This window comes from Brassica oleracea, chromosome C6 (genome assembly GCF_000695525.1).
Source record: "Brassica oleracea var. oleracea cultivar TO1000 chromosome C6, BOL, whole genome shotgun sequence".
In the NCBI taxonomy this organism is placed as follows: Eukaryota; Viridiplantae; Streptophyta; class Magnoliopsida; order Brassicales; family Brassicaceae; genus Brassica; species Brassica oleracea.
In genome coordinates, this window is record NC_027753.1 from 14,541,199 (window position 1) to 14,553,074 (window position 11,876).

General features: G+C 40.1%; 1 protein-coding gene across 2 annotated transcripts; it reads right to left on the minus strand.

Annotated features, from left to right (window-relative positions):
• Nucleotides 1-19: 19 nt before the first annotated feature.
• Nucleotides 20-11,033, minus strand: LOC106299884 (histone-lysine N-methyltransferase ATXR3-like). 2 transcript variants are annotated; one of them, XM_013735900.1, is made up of 20 exons: nt 10,751-11,033; nt 8,200-10,612; nt 7,977-8,033; nt 6,474-7,604; nt 5,919-6,283; nt 5,306-5,839; nt 5,111-5,211; nt 3,689-4,724; nt 3,532-3,603; nt 3,295-3,405; nt 3,118-3,218; nt 2,627-2,726; nt 2,416-2,511; nt 2,033-2,200; nt 1,821-1,946; nt 1,608-1,661; nt 1,257-1,504; nt 1,053-1,161; nt 658-960; nt 20-560 (listed from the first exon to the last, which is right to left on the minus strand). In XM_013735900.1, the coding sequence occupies exons 2-20, from the start codon at nt 10,496-10,498 to the stop codon at nt 384-386; spliced, it is 7,188 nt and encodes a 2,395-aa protein (XP_013591354.1). In that variant the 5' UTR covers nt 10,499-10,612; nt 10,751-11,033; the 3' UTR covers nt 20-383. The 2 variants fall into 2 exon arrangements, with proteins under 2 accessions (XP_013591354.1, XP_013591355.1); XM_013735901.1 differs by having other exon boundaries at nt 10,691-11,033.
• Between the last annotated feature and the right edge of the window lie 843 nt (nt 11,034-11,876).

The window sequence follows — 11,876 nt, forward strand, 5'->3', positions numbered from 1 at the left end:
TTTCTTTTAATATCATCTGGGTGCCAACCTTTATAATATATATAGATCTAGGAACAAAAGAACATGAGATCTAGGTAACAAAATAAGAACATGAGATCTAGGTAACAAAATAAGAAAGAGATACAAAGCTAAGTCGAACTCTTCTCTGGAAAATTATGTGAGAGCCTAACATCTAACAATGGTTCCTAACCCAAAAGTTATATTATCAATTTCCAAAATCTTATATTATATGTGGCAAAAGCTATACAATAAAAATCGAGGGGAAAGCGCTGCTTGATTGAGGCTCTTCGCTGCCAATGGCATTGCTTTTGCTTCCCCCCCACCCTTCGGCTGCTCGCTTTCCCAAAAAGGGAACCTTCTGAAATAATAAAAAGGTGTTGTACCTAACTATCCCATGTCGCTTGAAAGACATGCCGTCTGCTTCTTAGCCACTGCAACAGTTCTCTATCTAGTGACGAGTCGTTGAGGACAGCATCGAACATCGGGCTTCCAAATACTACCGGGTTGCTTTTGAACATCCATATTTTATCCTTTGCCCATGGTTTTTGAGGTTGCTTTAACTGTGTACACACAGATAGTAAGAAATAAATGAGAAAAAAAATAACACGACAAAGTGAAAATGTACTTCGGAAGTGGGGTCAAAGCAAGGACTTTTACCATCTGTGAAACCATGGTTTTCACCGTCTTTGGTCCATAAACACGATGCTTAGATGGTTTCTGGGCCTTTGCGTAGAAGGAAGCAACGTCGGGCAAAGACAAGCACCCTCTGGTTGCTTTCACCAATGTAACATCTGGATCAGTATTCGTCTGTTCATACCAGTAAATTAGCTGCCCGAGACAATAGTTCTCGCCATAAGTTTTCCGGTACTCCTTTATACTGTCACCTAGTTTCTCCGCATACTTGGTTCCCAAATCTAAAGGGCTTATGTGTACAGGAGAAGAGACAAAGGACTTATATTCCTGCCACATATCCAAGACCATCTGTCAGATAAAAAGTTCAACAAGATTTTGCCTTCTTTTTTCACTTAAAAGATTTATACGGAACAACTTACCCGAACTTTAAAAAAGCACTTCGTATAGGCATATATGTGTATTAAATCAGCTGCAGCATCATTCCGACACTTGTATGTACAAGGTAGATCTCGAATCTCATCTCTCAACCTTCATAGAGAACAGAATTTTTTTTTTTAATAAGTATAATCTGTTTCCTAAAAGTACAGTGTTTCAAGTATAAGTAATATGATTGATGCACTAACCAAAGTAATGATCTCTGAAGCTCCTCAAGGACATCTGCAGATCCAGATGGATCATGGGCGCGAATTTTGTATCTAAGTTCATCAACAATGCCTTCCTCCACGTGAGGTGACAGGCACTGAAGCAGGTCCTCAACTAAGGAACCATCCCCGTTCCATAAAAGAGAGACTGTTTCTTCAGGAGTAAGCCTCTCGAGCGGAGGAGGAGCGTTCTTTGGATCCCCAAACACACGTCTCATAACATATCTTACCTGTGCATAACATTTTTCAGAGACTACCTTCGTTTGGGGATAATGTTTTTACAAACACTTGCACAAATAATGTGAAAGGTAAGGAAGAAAAGATTGCAGTCACCTTGTCAAGTGTGACAGCCAAATTCTGAAGCCTCTGATTGTAGACACCCTCAGCCTGTATCATCAAAGTTACAGATATAACAAGCTATAAAAGTTGGAGAAAAACCAAACCCCTTTTACTACATCCCAAAGCCAGCACAGAGTTTCATATCATAAAAGACATCATGACCTATTGAAAGAACCTGCAAAAAGATTAAAAGAATGATAATCTGACCTGAACCTCAGCATCACTTTTCTCAACATCAAGGTGTACGTCTGAAAAATATTTTCTCTTTTCTTCCATATTATGCTTAAGAATTTCCTCTGGAAGCTTAGTTCTCTCGAAATTGATGAATCGCACCTTTATGCACAAGAAACTTTCTGTCAGAAGTTGTAATCCCATCAATAGTTTTGCGATAAACTAACATAAACTGATTCAAGACTAACCAGACGAGCAGTATACGCAATCACCCAATCTGGCAGCCCACCAAGCAAACAACTTCCCAGTCCAGCTCTTCCCAACTCAAGATAATCTTCTTCTGAAACTGAATTTAGTATACAAGCTTCTAGCATCAGTTTGTGTCGATCCAGCAGACCATGCCATTCCTTTAATACCTGTTACAAATATGGTTCGTAAAACTAAATCGACAATTAGGACAAAAGATAAACTCCGGTACAAAGAAACTAATTAGTCGTTAGTGAACAAGCACACACCAAACCTCTAAACCAAGCACACAGCAAAAATTTATAGCCCTTTTAAACCAAGCACACAGAACCAATATCATTATCACGTATCTTTGATACCATATATATGTTAATAACCCAATTACCTTCTGAAATGCACCTTCACCAGTGAGATTCAAGTAGCTGCCTCGGCAAACTTGGCTACCACACAAGCAAACAGACGCCTCATATTCTTCCTTACTCTGTTGCAGGCATAAGTATCATTCTTTAGACAGTGGAGTGGAACAAAAAGATTAACCCAACGAATTAATACTTTCCTATAGTGGGAACTGGATATGAAAAGAGGGAAGAACAGACCTCAGTTACAGAATTATAATCAAAAGTTATCTCTTCGCCATACTCAATAGGACGTACTGAATATATGCCAATCTGGTAGTGTCCATCCACCGCAGTAACCCTAGAAGCACCAGATGAAAAAGGAGGGTGGGGTGAGTGAACCATTTATAACTTATTATTAGATAGGAAGACAGTCAAGCGACTCAAGCATCTGGAGTTCCACTCCCAATTTTCGAAATGCATGTATGCTATGCATAGGTAAAAGAAAGAGACTTGCCAAATGCGTATGAGCAGAGTAGATACAACCATAAGCAAATGTTGTTAAGTGTATCCAGACAAATTTTCTAAATAAACAATTGATATATGTGTATTGATCTGAGTATGCTTAAGCAGGCTGGTTTATGCATGCATCATGTATGACACTAATTATAATAACGGTCACTTGGTTCTGCTCTCAGAATCCAAAATTCTGGCAGAAATGGATGAGTGCAGACGGGGAGAATTTAACTTACTTAGCTTCACAGTTCGGTCGGCAAGAGTGACAAATTCGACTAGCATAATTAGCTTTGTGCATGGCATCAACAACAACTAAATCATATCCATCAGCATCACCCTGCCGTGCAAAATACAAAGTAAGAAAATGGTCTAAAATAATAAATACAAGTCCAAGCATCATCTTTTATTCATACCTTTGGTCTCTCAAGATATATATTGTAAAACTCTGGTGCAGGATCAGTTTTGTTTTCCTGTAAGGAACGAATTCCATCTTGCTTCTCAAACCACTTCCAAACAGGATAAACCTACAATATCCAAAACATACGTTCAGAGCTCCCTTTCAGAGAATGTTCCACAGCATGCCCAGTGAATTTCAGAAATGGTGCAGCTGAGTAACTGACAAACATAAAACTGCAAAGCTGCAGACCCACCTCTCCAAGAAATTCAACAACAAAATCTTCTACTACAAAACCACTTTGTTTGTTGCACACCACACCGAGGCCCTACTTGGACAAAAAAGTAGCAGATTAACAGAAGTAGTCCTAAATAAATTGATGATTTCCCTATAAAAGAATGACAGAGCTATACCTTCCGATAAGACACATAATTATCATCAGAACGACTTTCTATAGCCTTTAAGATGCCTTGACACATCCTCATTGTTTGTATATCACACTCTTCACGAGCATTCTCTTTGAGCTCTTCAATCACAGGCCTTAAAGGGAATACCATGGGGGTGTTACCAGATCCAGTGAACAACCTAGCTTGCCTGTTCAGGGTACGCAAGACTACATCTTCTATAAACGAATGTTTATCCTGCAGTGACCAGTCCAATTCTGGCATTGAATCAAGTAAGAGGTTATGAGTGTAGGGATCGATTCCATACACCTCTTGCTCTAAAACCTCGTTGCCAAGAAGCTTTCTTGGTTTATACTCCTTGACTTCAGGAAGTTCCATATCTAACTCTTCAGTACCATTTTTTTGTGCATTAAGCTTCTCAGCATAGTCTTCTGGCAAAGAAACCAGCATCTTTCGCTGTACCTCCTCCTCGTCGGCGACAATTGTGTACTCTTCAATCACTTCATATTTCCTAGTGACTGGTGGCACAAGACCAGCTTTGGTCATACGTGCACCCCATTCTCGCTCTTCGATTACAGAATCAAAGGACTCATCTGATGTGAAGTATTTCTCGACACGTGAGTCCTGTGATCGACCTTCTGAACGGATGTCCGATTCACTTTCTGAAGCTGAAGCTGAGCTATAACTGTCATTCTCAGATAGCTCAGAAGATGTTTCACTTCCCGAACCAAATGATTTACGATTCAGTTTAGACAAACGCCTTCTGATTTCTCGGTCCGATGCATATTCTCCGTAGTCCAACGCACCATTTACACCCAATGTGTCACTAGTCCTGCTCATGAACTTCTTTTCAGTTACTGATTTACTCAACTTCTTGTTGTACTTAGAGGCTGATGAGAACCCTGAGCCATCTTGCCATGACTTCATTAATTCATCTCTTCTGTATGAAGAAGTAACCATAGAGACCTCTTCTAAACGTGTGGCAAGTTGAATAAATGGTACGATGATTCGGTTCATGTCTTTGGAGCCTCCCCGATTCCGCCCTCTGGATACATAAGATAAAATCAGAAGAAAGTTACAAGCCACAAATAAAGAAAGTAAATAAAAAACAACTCCTGCCTCTTTTGCAACAGACTAAATCCTACTTGAGAACTAGGAGCCTAGGAATAAAAAGTCTGCAATACGAAATCCTACAGCCCAACAAACTGAGGCCAAAAATCGAGCACATGGGAAGAAAACGGTTATTGACTTGAGAAATGATAACCCATAATCAAGAAAGGATATCAACAGTCAATCTACATATTGTTTGGCAAGCGGAAGATCAGTAGCGAAGAAGTTGCGTATCTATAACTTGCAAGAAAAGATCGAAGTATCATTGGAATAATCAACGAACTAAAGAAGTCACCAAGACAAAGATGAAAGAAGCCTTACTTAATTGCTTCCCTGCACATTCGACTGATATCCTCCTTGACAGATTTCAAACCATGACTAACGTAGTAACCGTTTTTCATTTTTTCCTCTATTTGAGCGACCTGGTAACCCAAAATACATTAGGATTAAATTAAACTGATGGTAAGGAAATGAGAGCAGACATAATATTGAGCATACACGAAAACCAGAAAGCACCTTCAAAGTAAAGAAGTCAAAAGTATTTTGCTTCATGATGCCCCTAAGGCTTGAAGCAAGGAATTCCTCTACTCGCTTATACCCATGTTCTGACTTTTTAACCGCCCATCGCCTGATACGAGCATCCCTGGATAGAATTGCCGATGATTTCCTTGCATCATACAATTTTGAACGTTTGTATAAGCTCTTTCGGAATAACTGATTAGCTGAGTCTCGCTTTTCCACTCGATCAAAGTAATCCTTAAGGTTACCAAAATCATCTGTATCACCTCCTAAGCCCTTAGACTTAGCAACATCTGTAGTCTGTTTCAAACTCCTTAACCTGGAACGCAATTCACCTGATCGAGGATGCTGGAATTTGAGCCAACTTACTTTTTTATAGTTCAATGTCAAATCTCCAAACTGGGAGCAGCCTGTGATGTTTACAGAAGATATATGGGAAAATAAACGAAGCACTTCCTCAAGCATGCTGGAAGTCACGTTTGTACAACCAACCAGAATGACAGAGTCTATCTTCTGCGTGTTGTAAGTGTTCTGCAAGAGAATGTCATGTCAGATCAGTGAAAGTACTAAATTTCTCAAATACAGTAAACGGAAAGCATAGAGTGCTCACCATGATACTCCAAAGCCTAGAATCTGTGCAGTTGGGACCCAAAGAAGATAAGTCAACTTGTCTTGAAATATCCTTGTATGAATTAACAGTGGCTTTCCAATGTCTACAAGTCATGGACGCAAATGCAAGTGATTTTACATCATATCTCAACAAATGAAAGACCCGTGCTAACGCATGACCATCTAACAGATCCCAGTAAATCCCCGCGGTGCGAGAAGATCCACTTCCTTCTACATGGAAGGTAGCGTCCCCACATAAATCCTCAAATGCCAAATCATCCTTCTGAAACACATCATCCACTTCAGAATGGTCCCCAATTTCACCAGCCATCAATCGAGCTCTTTTTGGATAGGATGAATCAAATTCTGAGGTTTATGAACCAAAAAAAAAAACAAAAGATAAAAGAATTAATGTTCAAAACATATGAGAGCAGAAATTGAACACTGTTATAACAGAAGGGATGAAGAAAAGGAAATAACCGATAATAACTTCAAAGAAAAACATGAGCTAATAAGAGGGATGGAACGGCCTTAAAATACCGGCAGTCATGCATACCTGAAGAGTGGTACATGTACTTGTCAGTCTCTTTCTTTGGCTGTTTCCCATTGATCCAAGTGTCTAAAACATCGTTTATGGCAGCAGAAAATTCCCGACTCTTGAATGTTTTCATAACCAATTGATGGAGTTTCCCACGGAAATAACCAAGGAACTGAGGGTGCATACTATGGAACGAGCTTAGACTAGTGTCCATTTCAGAATGCTTGAAATCCTGCGACTCTGAGACAACAAGGCTTTGACAATCTGAAGGCAGAGCTGGTTTTTTTCCCTGGAGTTTGGCACTTGTTTCAAGAGTTTTTGTGATAGAGGTAACAGGTACCCAAATTTTATCAGATTTCCTGAAGACACTACTATGGCTCTTTATTAAACCTTTATCAACCAATATCTGGAGCGCTGAAAATGGCAGAGGTCCTTGTTCTTGCCCAGCCCCATCTATATAGAACCAATCACCCAAATGCAACTGCAAATCCTCGACTGTATACAGACGATTTGTAGGGGTAATAACAGATGCGCCGGTTTTCCAACACCCCTGCAAATCTTGACTACCGCAAGATGTTGATTGAGAAATAGTTTCGACTGATTCCCACTTGGAATCACTAGATGCAGGGGAAGGACGAGCATGCCTTGAAGAGCACTTTTCCCTACCACGAACTTTGACATGGGGATCAGGAATCGATGGAACTTGATCATTTACGACCAATGAGTTAAGCCTAACTACAGAGAGCACACTAGCCTTGACTCCCCTCGCCTGATTTCTCTCATCGACACCAGAAAAAGCCCACAGGGGAAGTTCCAGCCTAGAGCTGCTTCGAGAATAATACAAATCATCCTTCTGATGCCTTCTAGGATCCTCATGACCTGACTTCTGCATCAGGCATAACGGGAAACCATCATTCAGAACCAACTTCTTTTTGTAATATATATCTTGCGAAGCTTCATCGCGTCTTATCCAGTCCCCTCCTTTGCAAGACCAACGACCTGATAACCAGCTTCCTATCTCATCGCTCTCAGATCCATCAACATTTTCTGACGTCAACTCTTCGACATCCCTTGTCTTGGGCTCTGAAGACCCCGACGCCTCATCCCCTAGCAACTGATCTACCACTTGATAGTAGCACCAGGTGATATCTGCAAATACCAGAGTAGAACTTCTAAATAGTGTCATGTAAAACATGCAGCTAAACAATAAGCTACGATTATTCAAACTTGATGTCTAAATGGATCTCCATGTTCATGCACAAACCATCTTATGGTGGCAGTAGGCGGCTACTACATCTTTAACAAACATACAACACTTCCAAATAGTACAAACGAACTAATATAGATATAACTTGCCATATAACATATCTAACATAAGTAGATATAAACACTCGTATCGTTGTGTTTTCTTATAGACAGTAGGTGATGTAGGTAAAGTTAGGAATATAAACTGAACAGAAGCAAATAAAAAAAAGCATATCATGCTACAGAAAAAGTGTAAGTGGTGCCAACGAAACATACCTTCAGGACTCACAAATTTTCTAGTCTCTTCAAGCTCAACTTTAATCTGCATAGCTTCTGCAAAATGATAAAAATACGCCTATCTTATGTATGGCGGAGAAGCTCCAGGATACAATAAACTAAATTTACAAAGAAAAATGCTCTAGATATTTGCTAGCTTTTTGGCTGAAAAGCATAAAATCGGTGGCCGGAAAAAAATAATATAGTACATTCATTACAGTACCTCCAAGTGTTTCAAGTTCCCTTCCAGGGGTGATAGTACAACCCTCCACGAGACTAGCGATCCTTTTATCAAACTGAAAATCTTCATGATGTTCTACTAAAATTTCCTTAGTATCTGGTATAGACACTGATTCAGGCAAGGAATATCCAGCTTCTTGGTCCATAGGAACTGCTTCGGCAGCATCTACAATGTCTTCTAATAAATTACCAGGCGCTTCAGGAGGATTGACGAGCCGTGTCACTGCATCTGACACGACCGATGGAAAATTTATGTTGACCGTAGGAGATGTTGCATTTTCAATAGTGACCCACCTATTGTTATCTGAATGTTTAATCATATGGTCAGAGAGAAGAATGCCTTGCTCCATAAGAGCTTTAAGCTCGGATAACTTTGCAGGCCCATTTTCCATGCCATAGTAATCAAGATAAAACCACTTCCCCAAAGATGAATCAGCCGCCACAGATTCTTTTCCCTTTGCAGGCTCATGCGGTGGTGTATCACAAATGTCCATATCTACCTCCATTGATGGCAACTCCTCAGTAGGAGCTTCAGAGACTTGCACAGACTCGTTTCCCTTTGCACACGGACTTGGAATCTTGGATGAATCACAAATAGAACTTTTTTCAACCACCGGATCATTGTTGTACAAAATGTTTTGACCTTGCAATTCTTTGCTTGATGAAGCCGACTCTTTCCCATTAGAATCCCTATGTCTGTACTTATGCTCGAGCTCCGTACCAGCCTGAGAATCCCCCTTCTCCCTAACTCCACTTTTCCTGCTTATTTCTCTGTGGCCATTACGTCTGTTACGATCGCTCTGGGGATCTTCCCTATAGTTAGAAGTGCCATCCCTACGATCACTGGACCACTCAGAGTAACTTGGACTTCTTCTATAATCATGGTGATGGCTGCGGTCATGGGGAGACCTTTTACGAGCATGTGAAGACTTCTCAAAGATGTATGGCGACCTCTCCCGGGCATATGGTGACCTCTCCCGATGGATAGGACTTCTATCCCTGTGTTCATGGTACCTAGACCGATCATGTGGAGAAAGGTCAGATCGTGCAGGACTGTGTCCATGTCTGTCCGAAAAAGCCCTTGCAGGGAAAGATGAGTCTTGGTGCTTTCTAGAATACTTTTCCAGAGATGAAGTTTTTGATGAATATGAATCTTTGTAGGGTCTCTCAACAGAGTGACGTGAATAGTGGTCTGAGTGAAGAGATCGGGAATAATCATCAGAAATTTTTCTACATTTGGAGCTCCCATAATCCCCATAATCATCATAAGAGTGTTTGCGCTCAAAGCTATCCGGTTCAGCTCCATGTCGCTTCAGCTTGTTCACGGTAGAAGAATACTCTTTCCCAAGACCATTGGGATCGTTGCATTCGTTCTTGTGTAAATTATCCTCTATTACAATTTTAGAACTGATCCTCGTAGCCCTGTCATTCCCACTTCTGAATTCTCTCCGGCGATAGAAATCCTCATTCACGAACCTTCCACCAGGCGGGGTAGGTTCATGTTCATAATCATACTCGTATCTCCACGTTTTCTCTCTGTCTGATCCATTCCTACGAGACCGGTTGTAACTATGATCATCCTTAACTGTATCCATTTTATGCCATCTGTCTGGGATGAACTCCCCCTTCTCAATTTCATCACTGGGATCTCTCCATGACCTGAAGTCTCTCTCTTCCCCTTTCCTGTACTTATCTGAGGATAAATCCCTTCTCTCTGCGTACCCTTTATCATAATGCATGTAACTGAACTCCGCATTTGCAGTCTCATCTTTCTTCCAACTCTCCCCAGATATCTCGCCCTTTTCGATCTCACTCCTCTGCAATGACTTCACCGGCGAAATTTCACCGTTCTCCAAAATCCCATGAGAACTCATTGTACCTAACTCACCCTCTTCCACTTCATCTTTAAACCCAGAATCTCCACCGTTTTCGAGTTGTCCATTACAAGTATTCTCATGCAGAGGTTCACTCTTCTTATCGTGCTCTTTCGTCTGAACCTGTGATTCTCCAGGGAGTTGCACTGCCTGCTGTTTCGGCTGCTTCTGCTTTCTCACCATAACTTTACGAATTACCTTCTTAACAATTTTCTTCGTCTTCTTCTTAGGTGGCTGAGCTGGCTGAGAGTCTGGAAGCTTATCATTAGCTGAGATTGATGTGTGGCCATTCTCAGAATTACCAGCAAGCTTGGTATCATTGTTGCCTCCACAAAGCGTCTTCTCCACAGCTGGAAGCTTCTCCATTATATTCAGTAGAGGCATGCATGCTACACCCCCATCGCTCATGGAAACCTCAACAATTCTTCCTCTACCCAAAGCTTCCTTAAGCCTCCCCTTCTCCGGGGATATCAATACTCATGCTTCAGAATCCACAGCCCAAAGTTCGTCGCACTCAACAACCTGCAAACACCCAAAAAGCAATCAGCAACAAAACTGAATGTAGACCAAGGGGGACGAGCGAGAATATCAAAACCCTACAGGGTCGATTCGTGAAATTAGAGGAGACGAAGAGACGCGAGACGACGAATTGAAGTTTACCGGGAGGGTAAGGAAACGTAGCGAGACGGATCAAGAAACCCTAGAATGGAGGTGGGAGGGATGATGAATGAAGAAGAATGAAGATTTAGAGAATAGATCGAAATCAAAGAAGGCGAAATCGAGAAGGAAACCCTAGAATGCTCTCGCTAAATCTCAATCTCTTTGTTCCCCTTTCGCCGGGAAATCTACGCCGCCGCGTGTGTCCGTCTCTCTCTGTGACCTTCGCTTCTCTTCTGTATCGTTGTGTTCTCTCTCTCTCCGTTGTGTTTTTTTTTTCTGAAAGAGGAAGGCGTCCGTCGTGTTAATACTTTTTTATGTGTATTTATTTATTTTACTGGAATTAATTATGTTTACTTTTTAACCGTGATTAATTTGATATAAAATTGATGACAAAAAAAAAATTACCAGAAATGGTAAATCTGAAATTTTGGTAACCAAAAAGGCAATAAGGGATTATTTACTTGTAAGGAAAATAGGATTCAGTATTTTAATCTTTGTAATTTATCTTCTCAAATTATAACACATGTTATTTTTTGTTAATATTTACCTGGACCTTGAATATATTAAAAAGATTATCTTCCTATAATAAGTGATATGCATGGTTTTTCTGTATGATATAAACATATGATTTGTTACTATTTTTAGTTACCAGTCATCACGGCCGGCCTTGAGCAATGTTATGTGAAACATTTGCAACAGGGTCCCAAAATTTTTGAAAAAAAAATTACATAACATAAACCTCCAAAAAATAAATTTTAGACTCCTAAATTAGTAAAAAAAAATTTTTACATAAAACATTGTCACAGACCCCCAAAATCTCAGGGCCGGCCCTGCCAGTCATCTACACGAATATATGTAATCAATAAAAGTATAAAACCATAACCTAAATTTTTCTCCAAGGTTTTCCTTTAATATATCTTATTCATATTTTCACAAATATATATATATACCTTATTCATAGTTTTCTAACTATATTTTTTATACGCTCACTTTTCCAATTTCCACATTTAATAATTTTACTAGGGTTTAGCCCGTCAAACAAGAAATAATTAATCATATGTAATTATATTAAAAGTTTCGCTAAGCATTAGTTAGAAATTATTCTATTCAAAGTTAAAGAAATTAG

Bases quoted from the DNA above. Each gene is read 5' to 3' on its own strand.
- LOC106299884 (XM_013735900.1), bottom strand. From the start codon at position 10,498: ATGAGCGATGGGGGTGTAGCATGCATGCCTCTACTGAATATAATGGAG. The intron at 6,284-6,473 runs GTATGCATGACT...CATAAACCTCAG, and splicing joins GTACATGTACCACTCTTCAG to AATTTGATTCATCCTATCCA. The intron at 1,947-2,032 runs GTTAGTCTTGAA...TTGTGCATAAAG, and splicing joins TTGCGTATACTGCTCGTCTG to GTGCGATTCATCAATTTCGA.